This window comes from Thyridium curvatum (genome assembly GCF_004353045.1).
Source record: "Thyridium curvatum strain D216 chromosome Unknown NODE_8_length_716436_cov_74.480370, whole genome shotgun sequence".
Classification (NCBI taxonomy): domain Eukaryota; kingdom Fungi; phylum Ascomycota; class Sordariomycetes; order Thyridiales; family Thyridiaceae; genus Thyridium; species Thyridium curvatum.
The window spans coordinates 492,174-510,249 of NW_022156763.1; the positions used below are offsets into that span (position 1 = coordinate 492,174).

Here is an 18,076-nt window from a genome sequence, read left to right on the forward strand (position 1 = left end):
CTTAGGGCGCGCTTCTTGGACAAGGCAGAAAATGCTGATGTATTGCCGTTGAAAGGTAAATCAAAGCCCCAAGTAAATACATGAAGTTCTAAGCGATACACTGGTGGCACCATGGAGAGGTGGCCCACCGCAATAAAAAAAAACAATGAACCCAGTAAGCGTTGCCAAAATGCAGTAAACCCTTCCGTTCCGTCCCGTTCCATTCCGGTCCATTTCCTGAATCGACAGCTTATTCACAACCGACCACCACCTCACGCGTCGGGCTGCAGCGGACGACCGCCAACCTTGCTCCAGTAGAGCTGCACGAGCTTGGGCTGGTCCTTGCGGAACCGCTCCTCGGCCTCGAGCGTCGCCTCGGACTCGGGGAAACCGAGCCACTGCACCCGCAGGCACAGCTCCTTGGCCGCTCGCTTGCCTCTGCCCTTGGCCGTCGCGACGCCGCGCTTGCGCTTGGTGCCCTGGCGCTTCACCCACTCGTGGCCGATGATGGCAAAGACGACATCGGTGGGGTCCGGACCGGCGTAGGGGGGATACGCGCCGCGGCCACCTTCCATGCTCGCCCAGTACTCCAGGAGCGCGTCGGGCGCGTCCTGCTGGATGACAGCCTCGGGCTCCCAGCTGGGGCTGCCGGCGTCGGGCCCCTCCCAGATGACGTGGACTTCGGGCTCGAGGCCGGCCTCGGTGCGGTGATTCTGAATGCGCGCAATGGAAAAGACCTGCTCGGCGGACAGGCTCTTGCGGGCAGGCGGCTGCTTGCCCGGCGAGACCGACGACGACGACGCGCCGTCCTCGACCTCGGACATGTAGGCGATGGGGTGCGTGCCGCCGCCGGCGGACTTGGCGGGCGAAGTCTTGGCCTGAGCGGTGGGCGTCTTGCCGCCCTTGCGCGCGCTGCTCTTGGGCGGCTGCTGGCTGACGGGGCTGGCGATGGCGACCTGCTTGGGCGTGCGCGCCCTGGGGCTGGGCTTAGCAGCGGCCGACGAGGACGCGGCACCGGCGGCCGCGGGCGAGAAGGAAGGGACGGCGGCCGCGAAGAGCTTCTTGACGGGCGAAGGCTCGGGCTGCTGCGCCGCGTCCTGGGCCGCCGTCGCGCCGTCTTCTTGCTTAGAGGCGACCTGCCGCGATGGTGACATGCTGGATGCGCGCGCCGCAATGTCGTTGAGGGCCCTCTGCGGGGTGGACAGGAGATGGCCCACGCCTTTCATTTTCGTGTGCACGTCAGCAAAGGGCGGTTTCTGATGGATATGGTGATGTAATGAAGAAATCGCGCACGGATCGAGATGGGGTGTGTTATGTGGTGTGAGTTCATTGGGGGGGTAATGCATGCGCAACACAACAGGTGCGGCTGAGAGGACAGCGCAGTCACTAACTGTGCTTACGCGCCTACCCTGGAGATAGGATCCAACGGATGAATGCGCAATTGAGGCGACTCATCGCACAAAGGGCAATTGAGTGAATCGCAAACAGAGTCGTGCTGCCTTACCTCTCAGAGCGGTGCCGAAGAAGCCGGAAGTGCGCGGCACCTTGGCGGGACGCGGTGAGCCATCGTCGGCCTCGTAGTCGTCATAGACGCTGCGCTTCTGCTCCGGGGCGTCCATGACTGCTTGTGCGCTGGTGTAGCTGCGGCGATGGCAACTCACACTGCTGCAGGGGGCGACACTGGCGAGGCAGCTGGCGATCTTGTTTGGTATCGCGACCGACGGGCAAGGTGTGTGTGTATTCTGCAACTGGCCTGGTCGGTCCACACACCCTGCTCACTGCACACAAATGGACGTGCTTGGCTTGGCAGCGGGTGCAAGGTTCTTGCGGGGAATGTGCCAGACGCGTCTCGGAACTGGGCGCGCGCGTCTCTGGCCAAAAGCCGCAATCTGATCAATCCCGACTAAGACTGGACTTTCTTAGTTCCGGACCCGTACGTGCACTGCACTGGAGCCGAGACTATCGGCAGTTTCTCGGGTGAGGGACTGTTTGCCTTCCTCACAACTCTGTCTGGCTGGGCGATCTGGGTTGCACACGTGGAAAGGCGACAAGGACAGGTAATCGGATGACGACTGGGGATGTGTGTTTGCCCGTGTCCAATGCCAATGCGGCCACCCGATGGCAGGCAGACAAGACGTATGCGATGCGAACGAGAGGCGAGTCCCTGGATGGTGGCAATGATGGAGAGCCGGCGCTGTTGATGAACCCGACGGATCGTTGTGATGATAATGATGAAGAGGACCACGGAGGATGAAGGATGGAAGGATGCAGATGACACGAGACGACTTGTTCTCGCCCACTCAAAGGTGACGTCGTCCCATTCACCCAGAAAAGTGGGACTTTGTCGTCTTGTTTTTCCTTGGGGAGGACAGCACGAACCTTGGATGAGGCGAGACCAGCACAAGGCGGCGCTAATGGTTAATTACCTGACCCGCGCTCCCTTCTCCTTTACTGTGAAAGTCCAACTCACCGAGTTCGCAACTCCGACGCCACACTCAGAAGTGCTTGGATGCAGAAACTTGTTGTGCACTACTGTCATTCGACATTAGCTGCCGATCGTCTTGGGCAACCCCGACAGCCCATCAGACTGGTCTCGGCTGTCATTGTAGATTGGGGCGCGACAGGCCTTATGTCTGGGCAGCGAATCATGGACGTGTCCATCTTGGTTAGATACAGGTCGAAATTCCAATACAGACTCGGAGATGACTCGGTTGGCTGTCGAGAAGGGGATGCTCAGAGCTGGGGAGGGTGGCTGAAACCATCACGCTTGTGATAAGGGCGACGTGCTTGGAAAGTTGTATGGTCTCATGATTTGTACGCGCCCACAGCCTTTGTGGGAGTCTATCGGAGCGTCCGAAGGTGCCCTGGAGCATCGCATGCATTAATAAAAAACAGACTGACGATAAAATCCTAGCGTTTTGCAAACAATTAGGCACATTGATACTAGCTGACTTCAACAACGACAAAAGACCGGACCGGGCGTCTCCCGTTTACTCCCACCCATTCCATTGCTATATCATTCAGTCTGAAGATCCACCATAGTCGTCGACATCACTAGAGAACTCATGGTCGTCCCTGAAAAAATCCTCGTCCTCACTGAAGGAATCTTCATCCTCACTGGATGAATCGTCATCCCTACCAGAGAAATATTTGTCCCAATTATGACGGTCAATTCCAGACCACCAACTCTGCGGTCTTCTTCCGCTGAGGATTCCGGTCCTGTGGGGTTTGAACCGAAGTTCCCCTACGGCAGATGGCCAGGCTTGTTCAAAAGCCTCTCTTTCCAGGTCGATGAAAGCCAGCCACTGGGCGCCAACACGTTCACTGTCGAGAGCCTCAATGGGTATGCCTGATAACTCCGATACGAGATCCCTGCAAGCCATGTGGCCGCTTTGATGGGCGAAAGCCATGGCCTTTAGACATTGCCGCCGTTGAAATCCTTCCACCTCTCCAATAGTCTGTTCCTTTGCATCCCATAGAAGTTGTATCATCTCCAGACGGCCGTGCTCAGCCGCTGCTTCCAGCGGCCACCGTCCATGGATTTGCGAGGGTCGCGCCCCCAAGTCCGCCCCGTCTTCCAATAGCATGGCAGCTATGTTGCAATTTCCTGCGACACAGGCGAACTGCAGTGCCGTACCACCTCCCCTCGCCGCAGGGCGTCCATTAGCATCTGCGCCCCTTCGAAGTAAAAGGCGAACCATCTCAATGTCTCCCAACTCAGCTGCATATTGTAGCGGCGCTTTTGAGATGCTAAGGTGTGGCTCTTGGTTGACATTCGCCCCCCGGTCGAGCAACGCTTGGACAAGGGCCTTCTCGCCAGCCTGAATGCCTAGCAAAAGCCCGGTGAATTGCTTAGGTGGCTGAAAAGGCGAAGACTCTTGATATGCAAAAGAATTCGGGTCAGCTCCCGCGCTGAGAAGTGCTTCCACCATCCACAGGCTGCCATCGACCTTTTGTGATAGTCGAACAATCGCTAATCCGAGTGGTGTGAGACACATGAAATTCGACCCTACCGGTATCGTCTCAGGAACTACCAAGTTCACAACCCCAGTCCCTAGTAGGGTATTGAGTGCGCGGCTCTGTGCGCTAGGGTCATTTCCTGTCGCGGCCATGACATCTTGGATGACTCGAGCTCCAATACACTGTCTAAGGTATTGTCGTTTCCTCTGCTTGTCAGCGACCAACTCCAGCATACTCGGATGATATTGAATGATGGCTGCCAGAATATCGCTTTCATAGGGACTTTCACCAATATCAAGCAGATAGTTGACCATATCGTAATGACCCGCCTGGACTGCTTTAATAAAACAACCGACCAGAGATGGAGGCCGTTCCAGTGAAGAGTTGACAATCTTGTGGAAGGTCGCTATGTCTTGATCCTCCATGCAACTGATGGAAAGAGATTCCCAAGCTTGCTCCGATCCGCATGTGAAGCTTCTGTAGTACTGGTCACCATAAGCAAGGCGAAAGAGGCTCGAGATCACTGAGTAATCGCCCCATTCAAAGGCTGCGTTGAGGTGATGTTTTCCAACCAGCTCAATCGTGTCATGCACCATAAATTCGACCAGTTCGATATCCTGGTGCTGCAGTGCAAAATAGAGCATGGAAACGTTCTCAACACTGCGGTCGCCATCACTCCTGTAAGACCTTCTGGACGGCGAGTATTGCAAAAGAAGTCGTGCAATAGACTTGTGACCACTTCTCGCAGCAGCAAGTGCCACTTCAATAGGAACTCCATCAAGGTTGAACCAGTCGTCAAGTCGGTCCAGAAGCATGCTCAGATATCCGTAGTCTCCCCATTTCGCAGCCGCCCTGATCAAGGCTCCGAACCGAAGACCTTCCTCAAGCCGTCCCAGAGCGCCAGCCTTGTGCAACAAATCGATCAGGTCAATATTGCCGGCTCTCACAGCACATGAGAGTGGAGTGATAGGATACTGCTCTGTGTACCGAGCTCTTGAATCGAGCGTCGGATTCTGTGAGAGCACCAGATCTATGGTGCGTCTCGAGCCAGATTTGATAGCCGCGCACAGAGTATCTGCTGACAGAGCGATAAAGCCAGACAGAAATTGCAGCAAGTCTGCGTAACCCCGGCGGGCCGCAAACCTTGCCAGTCGTTGAAATGTCCATTTGCCGCGTGCGAAGCGACAGGTATTGCAATTGCTTCTTTCGCAAGTTGTTATGAGATGTTGAATGGCAAGTAACCCGTGGTGCTCTCCCAGAACCTCAACAAGAGTCTCTAGGTGCTTCATATGGCGGTCACCGAAGAACAATCCATGCTCGGCAGCTGTGACATTCAGTGCGATGTAATTGGCAACTGCATTGTCACAAAGTTGCGAGGCAACTTTCACGTGCACTGGCCATATCTTAGCACCAGCCACTCGTAGGATTTCCACAACCTTGAAGAGCGTATGCATAGGCACTGACCCTGCATGGTGCGCACCAGCTTGGTCTTTTTGTTGAGCTTTTAGCAACCTCATTAATGCGCCGCCTCCATGGTTGTAGTTGCGGTGGGTTGCATTCACATCCGCCCCAGCCTCCACCAAGAGCCGGATGATATCGAGATCTGCATACACCGCAGCTCGCTCGATTGGTGTCAACGATTCCCCTTCCAAATCAATAACAATACCATTGACGTTTACCCTTGGGCTTTCAAGCAATTGCTCCAAAAGATGCCGGTTCTTGGTGTTGATTGCTGCGATCAACATGCTGTCGAGAAATATCTTCGTGGTATGTGGTGGCCCCTCTTTGAGGACCTTCAACAATGATGGAGTCAATGCCCCCAGCTGTCCCAGCAGCTCGATGATATTTTCGCCGCGTAATTCTCCAAGACCGGCAAACCCATTCAAGAACGAGAAAAGCAGGGCCCGGATGAGCTGAGTTCGGGAATATTGATGGACTAGACCAGGCGCCGTGCCCTGGCCTGGCAAGAGACTTATGACTCTCAAGAATGACTGTTGGGTATCTGAAAGCTTCGAAGCTTGCAGAGTCCCCCTTTCGAGCCGTGAGGTAACGAAGTTCGTGAAAAGGTCCACTGTAGCGCCACTACGGGTGGACTCTGTAGCCCTAGTCAAAATAGCATTCGCAGAGGGGCCGAAGTTGACTCCTTTTGATAGCAAAAACTTCTCGAACTCTAGAAAGTGCGAGCCCCAGTTCACTTGCATTCCATGGTAGTACTTCGGGCTCCTGGCAAATGGTGCGTTTTCGGGCGTCAGGATTTGTCTTTGCATGAAGGCGGAATCCATTGCAAGGGAGGGTCCGTATATCGGCGACGGGGCCAATCTAGGCGTAGACATGTTGAGGCTGAATTGGCCGACCCAGTCCATGTCAGGTCCCAGGTGATCATTCTGACTAGGCTCCCATGTGTCGATTATGTAAGGCGATACACTCATTGAATCAGGCTCGCGAGAAACGTCCACACTGCTGGCAGATATGATAGTACTTAGTTCTGCCAGTCCCGTTTCAAGATTGGTGTTTGTTCCGTCATCGCACTTTTGCTGGATGGTGTTGGTGTTGCTATGCAGCGTTGGTCGTTGACTTGAACCCACATGCAGTTTATCCTGCTTTCGAAGTTGTCGAAGGTATCGTTGAGACCGTTGAATCGAGGCCATGGATTTGCTATGACCTGCAGGCGTCACTGATGGCTGAACAATGCTGTTCTGAGGAGTTTGAGATGGATCAAAGAAGTTTTCCCATTCCTTTCGGGTCGTGTTCTTGCGGATATTCCATAGTTTGAGCTGTTTTTCGAATTGCCATGGGCTACATTAATTAGTTCATTCGGCCCCTCACACACGGAATGGAGGTGAACTTACGTGGCCTGGAAGCCATGTTCCCTTTGCATTTCTGAAATTACACTTCTGAGTGTGCTTGTGCGATAGAGCCTGGCGATGGTTTGTTTGTGGCGTTCCCACTCCTCCTGGGGAATGGATGCGGGTTTTGGAGCCATGGCACTTGTAAGGGGAAGCAAGCGAGGTGACAATTTGATTTGGCGTGGTCGAAGAATTAGGTCTGAACAAACCGCAATGTAGAGTTGGGAAGGAAGAAGTTGAGCGTGGATTCTCTAGCATGCATATGTAGGCCATTTTATATCCTGACTTGGAACTGGCACCGGATACGTTTCTTGCAGGCTGACAGACTTCCAGTCTGACTTCGGCCACCAATATCCAATAGAAGCAGGGCGGAGGTACTGTGCAGCTTCATTGTTGAGGTGGTGGGGCGGCAGGATTTGACGACAAATTCTGGCAGGAAAGGCGAGCAAATCTGGCGACAAGATCCGGCAGCAAAATCCAAAATCTGGCACCACTTTCTGGCAGCACTCCTTGTAGTTGCTCCCGCTACACCACATGTACCGGTACCAGCACCATATGCATGTAGAGGGTACCTAGGATGTAGCCGTTGGACAACGACTTCTTGGCATAGCGTGTAGCGAAAGAGTGGGCACATCCTGCCAATATGTATCATGAAAACTGCACTTCCCTCTGCTAGGCGACTGCCACGTCACATCAGGCTGAACCATATCAGAGGGCCTTTGCCGTGCTTGTCGAGTAGCCTGAGGATCATGGTACACAAAAATGTGCAGAATGTTCCAGGATGTGTGTGATTGCATGCCAGCCATGTCATGTATTTGAATGTATATGTCTCTCATTCAAATGTATATATCATGTATTCAAATGAATAATTCCACCAGAGGCTACGAGAAGAGACCCATGTGCACTCCATCGGTGCGAAAACTTGAGATAAACCAGATGCTAAGTCTGCCTTGTCGGACATCCCTGTCCTGAACTCGGCGCTTTGGTTGGGCTGTTATTGGACCGAGCCGGTCGAGGTGATCGGCCCTGTCAGACAGCATAGCTATGATGACCTCTCTTTCATGATGGATGTTTGCGCGCGTCGCGTCACCGACGGCTGCAGTCGAGGGCCATCAGTAAACGGCGAAACAGTATTGCGGTTGGGAGAGACGCAGCCTCTACATGATTCCGGCCGCAGGCAGTCTGGTGCCTAGGCTTCCTCTGTCATCATGACAACGCTCTTGACTGCTGTCGCCCAGCACTCGCGATAACTTGTTGCTGGAGCCATTACCGGCAAATATTTGGACATCATGGTTAGTCGAAGAATGCATATGACATGATTCTGAAGCTGACAACAGGGATTCAGCCACTGCGACAGCTATTCCCAGACCCTCATAAACCCGGCGGATCGTGCAGGGTCGAGTACGTGCACAATCCATAGTCCATTGCACTCACTGACAGTGGGTGCAGCATTATCGCCGTGCCTGGTCTGAACACCCAAGGCAAAGCACTTCTAGAGCACGCTTGGGATACCTGGCGCCCGACAGATCGTCCCAATGACCGATTCTGGCTCCGTGATGATCTTCCAGTGTGCACTCCCGATGCGCGAATACTCCTTTACGAGTATGATGCCAGGGTTGGGCCTGGAAAAGGCCGCATGAAATTCGCGCAGGATGCGATCACATTGCTAGAAGAGATCATCCTTGCAAGAGCCGACTTCGACACACGTCCCCTGCTATTCTTGGGACACCATATAGGTGGCTTGCTGGTCAAAAAAGCTCTGATTAGAGCCAGCAGAGAACCGAAGTTTTCATCTATCAAAGAAGCGACGACAGGTTTAGTCTTTTTTGCCACACCCCACTCTAGGACGGAAACACTGTTCGATAAGAGATTGGCGCTCGAAACACTATTTTCGGGATATGTGGAAGAGCATTGGGACAATCAAATTTTGACACCTAGATGTGAGGTTGTGTCGTTCTTGGGGTCCCAAGATGGTGTAAGCGACCTCCGAAGCGAATTCTTTTCAAGCGCTCGACTTGGGCTGCCTGATGGTCGTGAGCGTGTGGTAGAGCTCGATGGGAATCACAACACGATCTGCAAATTTGGCTTTAGCCCAATCGATATTCACAATCTCGACATTGTACGAAAGAACATCCAAGCCTTGTACGAGAAGGTGGTGTGGTCCTCTCCGTTGGGAACTCGAGCAAACAGTCTAAGGTCTCTCGGAGCAGTGTTGATGGAAGGTAAGTGAGGAGTCTCATTATATTTTACAACAAAAGACTGGCCTCAGCGAGGTCAAAGTGGTGAACATAGTTGCTAGGTCGGCTCCCCACGACTGCTTTGACATTAGCACTAATGCTATTCTCCCCTTCAGTAAAATCATCGTCACATCCCCAGGCTGGTCACCTTACCGCTACTCAACCAGTCGCTCGGCACCCAGTTTACCATCTCCCGTTTCCAAGAAATAAGCGATTTGTCGGAAGAGAAGACATCCTCATGAGACTGAGAGACTTGCTTTTTTTCCAAGGCATCCAAACAGTTGCCCTTGTGGGACTTGGTGGCATAGGCAAGAGCCAAGCCGCTCTCGAGCTTGCATACTGGGTGAAAGGGAACTTGCCCGACTTCTCTATTTTCTGGGTGTCTGCACTGAGCGAAGCTGCTTTCGGAATTGCGTTTGGCGAGATTGCTAACAAATTCGGACTCCGGACGGGCGAGGGACAGGATATCAGGGACTCGGTTAAAGACCATCTAAGCTCCGAGGCGGCGGGCCGATGGCTTCTGATTGTCGACAACGCGGACGACATGCGGATCGTCTCTAGTACATACGGGATGCCTGATCATCTTGACAGCTTCTTGCCAACGAGCGACCAGGGCCGGACTCTTTTCACCTCGCGTTCATATGACGTGGCGCACACAGTGGCCGAGGAGGTTGTCAGTCTAACCGAAATGGCCTTGGAAGAGGCGAAATGGCTGCTAGAAACATCTTTGACTCGACAACATCCAATGAGTGACGAAAGAATAGCGGAAGAGCTGTTGCGCCGTCTTGTCTTTCATCCTCTGGCAATCACACAGGCAATATCTTACATGGCGAGGAATCGTATCACAACCAGAGAGTACTTGAGGCTATTTCACAACACCGAAGATGATCGGATTGACTTACTCAGTCTTGGGTTGCCTGACAAGACACGGTACCAGGGCTCACACAACGCAGTAGCCTCCACAATGCATATGAGCTTCGAACAAATACAAGAGACCGATAGCCATGCGGCTGAGCTGCTAAGATTCATATCGCAAATCGAGGCAGGTTCGATTCCTCAGTCGCTTCTCCCCCGGCCAAGCTCCGAACTGCAGATGATCAACGCGATCGGGACATTACGTGCATACTCTTTTCTCTCAAAAGACGAGATGGACATGCTGCATATGCATCCACTTGTCCACATTGCAACAAAGGCGTGGGTGAAACGAGAGGAAGAACACGAGAATGGTGCGGGTGGAGTCACAGAGCGAGCGATTCGGCACCTTGCCAAGGTGTTCCCGACAGCTGATTATGCTGACTATGAGAGGCGGAAAGCATATATACCCCATGCATTGCGCTTGCTGAGGGCAGGTGGAGGGCCAGAGCTGAAGGAGAGGTCTGAACTAGCTTACTGGGTCGGCCTCGGCCTGGCCTTTGATGGGTGGGAGAGAGAGTCGGTGCGCTGGCTGGAAGAATGTTTTGAATGGAGCAAAACTCAATACGGTGAAGACCATCCTGATCGACAAGAACCTCAGCGTGAACTGGCGAGGGCGTACATTTGCGATGATCAAGTCAAGAAGGCAATCAGACTATTGGATGATCTTATACAACTCGAAGAAAAGTCTCTGCCAGAACACCACCCCACCCGGTTAAAGTCAACACGATTGCGTGCAGTAGCATACAGGGCGAATGGACAGATCAGAAAGTCAATAGAAACACTGGAGAGTGTAGTGGCGCTCGAAGCGAGAATCCCGGCCACGAGCGACAGTCCCCGACTGAGGTCGCTTTACGAGCTGGCGGTAGGATACCGGTCCAATGGTCAAATCGCCCGAGCAGTCGAGCTCCTGGAGTATGTTACGGCTATTCAAGAACGAACCCTGGCTTCGGATCATCCTTTTTTTCTGTCAGCCCAGTGCGAGCTCGCAACTGCCTACAGGGCTCGTGGACAGGTCGGCCGTTCCATCCACCTGTTGAAGCAGCAGGTAGATAGACTCGACCCCTCATTGAAAGAGCAGCACCCCTATCAACTGAGGGCTATGCATGAGCTTGCATTGTCATATGAAGGTACAGGACAGCACCTGCAGGCGATGAACATACTAGAACACGCGTGGCTCACCGCGAGGTGGATTAGGAAGCATACTGCCTTAGACGGCACCACAATCTGGTTGCCGATAGCGCAAGCTCTCGCAACGTCGTGTAGGTCAGCTGGAGACCCTAACAGAGCGGCTGAGATTGAGATGAAGATCACCCGGCACTCAGAACCTTTTGCGGAGCAAGACTCAGACCTGCCAGCCCTCCAATGCGAGACGGGTGCCAAAAAGAAACTTGGTTCTGAACTCGACGATTTTGACGCCGAGCCATCCGTGGATCAGACACATTCCGGCTCAATCTTTGCTACCGGGGTTCTGCCAAAGGTGCCGGCGTTGACCACATTGTCTATCACAATCAGAAACAGAGCCCGTGAGGAAATGGTGGGGATATTTCTTGACGATCAAGAACTTCGACCTCTCTTTCAAGCCGCAATAGAAAGCCAGGAGATTGGAGGTTCAAAGTTTGAAACGGTCTTCAGGAGACTACTTCAAGAATTCTCGAAGGACCTGCGCGCAGCCACGGACGTTCCGATGTATCACGACACGGCAGATTTTCTCCAACAGAATGCGCATTCCATCTCACAAGAAATCCGGTACAAGTTCGAACCCAAGCCAGAAACATTGGGACCTTCCTCATCAGAGACGACACGCTCAAGCAAAGTAGACACTGATGAAGCGAAGCAGGATTTCAACGAAAGGCTTGAGATCAGCCGTCCAAGACCATCAAGTATTCCACTCACTGGAGGAACAGAACCTGTGCAAGATGTCGGCGACGTATCCCAGGAGGATTTGGAGCCGGCAGATGATGAGATGATCCAACCACCACCGGCAGACAAGATAAAAGAGTTCTTGATCTCCGGGTATCCCATTCAGAATCTGCGAAAGAAACTAAGGACATTTGTCATGCCTCATCAGCTAATCAAGTCTGAGGACGACCTTACGGGCCGGCCGTCTCTGCCCGATACATACTTTGCGAGTGTCTTTCCAGGTTCTCTGCCAGAGCTGGTTGACCGGGTATTTGATCTCTGCCACTTGACCTCTATGGAACCGCCAATTCCACCCGGGAAAAGCCGGGTACGATGGACATGTGTATGTTTCCTCCGTTCTCCTTGTGGTTTCACGGTTGACCGTACAGCAGAGATGTGGCGCAAGACTGTACGATGACTACACTGAGCTTGATCCCGGCTCCTTGAAAGACTTGCAAACCGAGCTATACGGAATGAACAGCAGTGATCCACAAGCCTCTCAGCACAACCAGCCACAGTCGTTTATGAAACGAGTCACGAACGTCTTTAATCAGTCTCTGACTATGCTGAAATCGACCCGGAAGGCCAGTGCAACCGAGGACCTATCCCTCCCGCTTCATCTTGACCCTCACCATGCAAATGGCCCGCGACAAGTCTCGAAACTACTCTTGAGTCGAGTATGTACCTCCCTTTCCAAATAACACATTCCCCTTGTTTGACGTCAGGCATTGACGGTGTGACAACAGTTTGAACTCGACTTTAGCTCGAACGTCGAAGTCCATCCGCACAACCGGACTTGTCAACCCGGGCCATGCGTCTGCCTCCCCGACCTCAACCGCATCCACATTGAATACCGCTGCGGACCATCGCCGGAAAAAGCGCCGACCAAAGTACCCATCTGGGGAGAGAACTATTTGACGCACTATTTCAAAAAACCGGGTTGCCTCAGAGAAGGGCAAATGTCGATATTCCGACAACTCCCAAAGCGCACTTGTGGCAGTCTCGCAGCGTCTGATGACGAGCCGACTTTAGGCTGGGGTATTTATTTCGAGGAGGACTGGCACTGGAGATCTATCTACTTCATAATTGTTTTCGTCATCGGTATAGGGAGCATGGTGTTTGGAGTATGTTGGTCGGTGTTTGAGAAGGACATCCAGAGTGCATTCACTATTACCGGCGCTTGGGTGACGCTGGGGTCTCTTATGCTAGGTTATATGGCCGTGAGAACTTCTTGAAATGCCTTAGACAATGGAGAAACACTTGAAATAATTGTTCAATCGAGGATCAAATAGCCCCGAACTCCCTCCCAACTCCCTCGGCGCCTCCTCCAGCACCAAACATCTCTCGCAAGTCGCCCACCAACTCCTCCGGCCTCTCCCATGCCGCGAAGTGCCCACCGGCAGCATGCCTCCTCTCGAACACGACCGGGCCCAGCGTCCTGCCCCAGCTGCTCGGCGGCACGATCAGGTCCCGGGGGAAGTAGCTCAGCCCCAGCGGCACATCCCCAATCCACTCCTTGGTCCTGGCCGTCAGCTCCTGGGCAGTGTGCTTGTTCTCCCAGTAGATCTGCGACGCGGCGTCGGGCCCGGCCGTGCTGAAGGCGTAGATGCCCACCCAGGTCAGCACCTCGTCGTCGGTCCAGGGATACCGGTCCGTCCAGTCCCTCAGCTTCTCGTACACCCACGCCAGCAGCGCGACGGGCGAGTCGCGAAGCGCGTACCCGATGGTCAGGGGCCGCGTGCTCTGCAGCAGGTTGTACCCGAAGCCTTCCTCGGCGAACCAGCGCGTGCGCTCGAGCCCTTCCTCCTCCTGCGCCGTGTGCGGCACCAGCTTGTCGGCGATGCTGGACCCGGGCGCCTTGGTGAACTTGGGCGGCGACTCGACGCGCACAAAGTTCAGGTGCGAGGCCGCCACGCTCTTGGGGTACAGCAGGCCCAGCATGCGCGTCACGGGGGTGCCCCAGTCGCCGCCCTGCGTCACGTACCGCTCGTACCCGAGCTTGCGCATGAGGTTGTGGCAGACCTCTGCGTACTGCGGGATGCCGAAGCCCCTGCGCGCCGCGCGCTGCGAGAACCCAAAGTTGGGCAACGAGGGGGCCACGACGTGGAAGGACGGCTGGCCGGGTGCGGACGGGTTCGTCAGGAGGGGCAGGATCTTCGTGGCCTCGTGGTAGCTCCCCGGCCAGCCGTGGCAGAAGAGCAGGGGGATGCTGCCCTCCTCGCGGGAGCCCCGCTGGTGGACGAAGTGGATCTGCAGGTCGCCGTGGCCGGAGACGGGGATGGACGTGATGAAGTGCGGGAGCTGGTTGAGCTCGGCCTCGGCCTTGCGCCAGTCGAAGCCGTCGCGCCATCGCGCGGCGAGGCGTTTGATGTCGGCGAGGGGGACGCCGTAGTGCCAGTCGTCGGAGAAGTCGGCTTCATCGGGGAACTCGGCGAGGCTGAGCTTTTGCTTCAAGCGGTCGAGCTGCGCGTCTGGAACGGCGATCTTGAAGGGCTTGATATCCGCCATGCTGGGGAGGAAAGTGTGATGTGTGATCCGGATCAGTGTGCTGACTTGTCTTGAGTGTAAGCTGGTAGCGCTTCAAGGGATGATGGCAATCAAATTGATTAAAGTTAGTGTGTATAGGCCTTGATTTGAGCCGATAAGATGCGTGGATGAAGATGAAGATCAAATTTATAGCATCATTTGGTACTGTCTGATGGGATTGAAACACCACCACCCGGCAATCTTGAGCAGTGACGCGATGGATTACCAATCTCACGACTTGGCAGACACGAAAAGGGCGCGCTCTAACGTGACTCGTAGAGCAAGTGTGATAAAGAGGATCAGCTCGAGTCAACAGATATGGCCTTTTAGTGACCAAGTTGGACATATGTCAATGAAGATCTGGCGTGGGTCTTGCGCCCTTCCGGCCTTCCGTGATCATGGCCTGCAATTCCTCGAGGGCATTGCGGGGTCGGCCGGCAGTTAGGGCAGCATGACGGCATCCGTCAATGCATGTGTGTCTTCGCCAAGGCGTAGCTTCGCTGCGGGAACAGCTCCCCCACCATCCCCGCAGTTTCTGACGACGAAAGGAGGGTGTGGTATCCTGCAGCTTGCCAGAAGGTTGGCACATGCTGATTACCTTCACTCTCCAGGCAGACATATCACGACATCTGGAAACACAACAGCGGGAGTCAATGGGAAAACAGGGTTGCAAGGGAGAGAGATGCTCTTGTAACCAAAGAAAAGCTTTCAAATTTCATCTGGTCTCAGTCTTGCACTTTGTCCTGTCCAGCGAGAGATGCCCATCTTGCCCAACCCCCCTCGAGTATTACAGCATCACCGCGGACCAGTCATCAAATCCTCGTCAGAAGTCATGCGCTCCGTCCACCTGCCTGTCCCGTGGTATCAAAACAAGTGGGGTATTGAATCATTGGAAGCCGTTTGCCATTGCCATAACATTAGTTGTCGTACTGGTGTACCCTCTCAGTCGTGAAAATCACGCTGCTGCCCGAGTGGAAAGGCTTAGACACGCGAGGTCGTGGTGGTGCGGGTGCCAGCGGCGCCGCCGTGGTAGCCCATGTACCAGTCATAAGCGACGTTGAAGAAGAGCAGGAAGCTGAATCATCGTGTCAGTGCGCACCGGGGCCAAAGATGCCAGTGTCAAATCATCACTCACAAGGCAATGAAGCTAAAGGCCTCCACCGTCAGTGCCAGGTTGCTCTTCGAGTTGGAAAAGTCGCTAGCAGTGAACGCGACGGCCACGAGCCATAGGTACGAGAAGATGAGGTTGAACATGAGGATGTAGCCGGGGTAGGTGCCCAGGATGAACGAGACGAGGAAGAAGGCAACCGTCAGGACAGACTGCAGCAGTGCGGGAATGGTCAGTATTCGAGAGGAACCATAGGGACACCGATCACATGGGCCAGAGAGGGTAGACAGCAAGCACGTACAATGACTTCCTCGTAGATGATGTGGTCACCTCCAGCGCCCTGGGAGATCCAATACGAGACGATGCCCATAACGATGACGGCCGAGATCCAGATGAGCAGGTTGGTGACGAGGAAGAAGGGCGAGAGCCCGGTGCGGCGGTGGGCGGTCAGAGGCATGTTGACTGACTGCACTGTAGAGAACAAGAGGAGCGAATAAAGATGGAGGCGTCTAGGTCTTTGCAAGGGTTGGTGATGTCTTGAGAGCTGTGTAAAGATGCTTTCGCAGGGCGACGAGGTGTGTGTGTGTGTGTGGTATTGGTGTCTTGGATGGACGACGGAGAGGAAACACGATGGTCAGGATGGGTGCGGGAGACAAGCTCTGGGTGGGAGGGAGGGGTTTAAATGGTTTGATCTTGCCTTTGTCTGCTTGACGAGAGACATGCAGGTAGGCAAGGTAGGTAGGGCAGCTGGACAGAAGCAATGACTGGACCGGGGGCAGGCCGTCTGCCTCGGAAGGGGAAAAGAAAGAAAAGTGCAGGAAACTGTGTCTGATGCTGGGAGGTTGGAAGTACGGCCCAGCATCACCATTGCATGGCATCCACGTCAAACCGCCCGGCGATGCTCTCATAGGTGAGGTCAGCGGCATCATGCACGGCACGCACGCGCACCCATGTGCCGGTTCTTGCAGCGTCGGGCATGTATTTGGGGCGAGAGAGGGGACCCCCTTGCTGGAGATCGCGATCCCCTGCCTCTCTTCTCTTCTCCAAGGCCTTGTTCCCTTTTCTCGCTCCGAAGCACACTCAGGCAGGACCAGGGTATGTGCATTCCTGCAATGTCCCAGCCAATGAGGAGGCGGCGAGAATGGAGCATCAAACGCGGTGGCATCAAAAAGAAAGCAAGAGGGAAACGAGAGATGAACCTGCACGGGAGCAACACCACATGACAGCCCTGCGGTGTTTCGCAATGGCCAAGGGAGATGGAGCCACTAACGTCATGTCAACTCTTTGCGACCAGGCGTCTCGATCTCCACACAGCAGCGACAAGAGAATCCTCTCGATCCTGGCCACGGGGAATGCGTACTTGTAGAAAGAGCCACACCGCGGCCCAATGGCCTTGCTCGCCGGGTGCCCTGTGCCCTTCCTTCGTCGCCCCTGTGGCTGGAGAGAACACCACCTGCCCCAAGGTCGGTGGGGTGAGGTCGGATTCTGCGATGCAGCCCATGCATTCGAGTGCCGATCCGACGTGGTAGTCGCTGGTAGTGTAGCGACAGAGTGCCGAACCCGAGAGAATGTAGCCTCCAAGGAGATCCAAAGCACAGGAGGGTGAGGAGGCAAGGAGCGTGAGCTCCGGACACAAAGCAGACCAATGGGTCCAATGGGGGGGGCCAAGACCTGCCAATCCAAGTTTTGGGACAGACGTAAATGACGGTCATGGGACCAGCGTGGGCAGACACGGTTGGTTGGTGGATGGATGTGCTGCGAAACAGCGAAACGGCGAAGCAGCGAAATGGGCGAGGCGTTTCATGATGTCATCCCACGGCAGCACACACATCATCAGCCCTCAGCTGCGGCCGCTATCCGTCTGGGCCTCTCCCTGTGGCGTTCCACTGCAATTTGATTTCCACAGACGGGCTGCAGGCCATCGGGATTTCGATCCAACCACATGCAAGGTGACACCTTTTTGTCGTGTCGGGTCAAGGTTCGTGTTTTTGCTCAGAGAGCCCTAATCTTGGTTCCCGCGTGGATCTCCGTCTAGTGGCCCCATCTACGGAGTACCTAGTGGCCCCGGGGGTCGCTACAGGGTTCCCACAGCACGGAGCTGCCCGTTAGGACGCTAAAGCCAGCCACCGAGCCCCTCTAATTTGAGCTCGCTGCCACACCTGAACCAGCCAGCACTGGAGTGAACGTCGGGAACCTCAGAGCTGGCTCCACGATGGTCGACTTGGGAAATGAAGCTATTCGCAGATCGAGGCACCCAAACTCACACGATCCTCGCCTCTGCATCTGGCATCATGACGAGTAAACCCTGCTGCACGAATCAGTCCCTGTCGCTCGAGCTCAATGCAGAAGCTCATAAGTCCTGTAGCCAGCCAGGTTTGATCCTGCCTGCTCAGCCAAGTGTGCTCGGACGGTTGACAGGTCCTGCAAGGCCTCAGGGCTGAGCTCTTGGACAGTTCCTTCTTGATCCAAGGCTGGCTGGCCGCTTGCCCTCTATTCTTGCACAGCGCAGATGGTGCCTGCAGAGAAAAGCACAACAGTCCCGAAACCATGGAGCCGTCGGCGTTGAAGAAGTCGCACTCTTGCCAAATCGGACTCCAGGGAGTGTC

At 54.6% G+C, this 18,076-nt stretch overlaps 5 protein-coding genes across 5 annotated transcripts; 1 reads left to right on the forward strand and 4 right to left on the reverse strand.

The window, feature by feature from the left end:
* Positions 1 to 251: 251 nt before the first annotated feature.
* Positions 252 to 1,598, reverse strand: E0L32_002109 (uncharacterized protein; the record flags this gene model as incomplete). The annotated part of the gene is made up of 2 exons (XM_031136263.1): positions 252 to 1,345; positions 1,484 to 1,598. The coding sequence occupies 2 exons, from the start codon at positions 1,596 to 1,598 to the stop codon at positions 252 to 254; spliced, it is 1,209 nt and encodes a 402-aa protein (XP_030989217.1).
* Positions 1,599 to 2,999: 1,401 nt separating this feature from the next.
* On the reverse strand, positions 3,000 to 7,176 carry E0L32_002110 (uncharacterized protein; the record flags this gene model as incomplete). Its single annotated transcript, XM_031136264.1, has 4 exons — positions 3,000 to 6,735; positions 6,789 to 6,926; positions 6,995 to 7,036; positions 7,085 to 7,176. 4 exons carry the CDS (start codon positions 7,174 to 7,176, stop codon positions 3,000 to 3,002), a joined length of 4,008 nt encoding a protein of 1,335 aa, XP_030989218.1.
* An 898-nt stretch (positions 7,177 to 8,074) lies between these two features.
* Positions 8,075 to 13,071, forward strand: E0L32_002111 (uncharacterized protein; the record flags this gene model as incomplete). Its single annotated transcript, XM_031136266.1, has 6 exons — positions 8,075 to 8,077; positions 8,131 to 8,186; positions 8,235 to 9,007; positions 9,139 to 12,179; positions 12,226 to 12,513; positions 12,583 to 13,071. 6 exons carry the CDS (start codon positions 8,075 to 8,077, stop codon positions 13,069 to 13,071), a joined length of 4,650 nt encoding a protein of 1,549 aa, XP_030989219.1.
* A 49-nt stretch (positions 13,072 to 13,120) lies between these two features.
* E0L32_002112 (uncharacterized protein) lies at positions 13,121 to 14,344 on the reverse strand (the record flags this gene model as incomplete). The annotated part of the gene is made up of 1 exon (XM_031136267.1): positions 13,121 to 14,344. The coding sequence occupies one exon, from the start codon at positions 14,342 to 14,344 to the stop codon at positions 13,121 to 13,123; it is 1,224 nt and encodes a 407-aa protein (XP_030989220.1).
* A 999-nt stretch (positions 14,345 to 15,343) lies between these two features.
* On the reverse strand, positions 15,344 to 15,927 carry E0L32_002113 (uncharacterized protein; the record flags this gene model as incomplete). Its single annotated transcript, XM_031136268.1, has 3 exons — positions 15,344 to 15,437; positions 15,498 to 15,682; positions 15,772 to 15,927. 3 exons carry the CDS (start codon positions 15,925 to 15,927, stop codon positions 15,344 to 15,346), a joined length of 435 nt encoding a protein of 144 aa, XP_030989221.1.
* Positions 15,928 to 18,076: the final 2,149 nt, after the last annotated feature.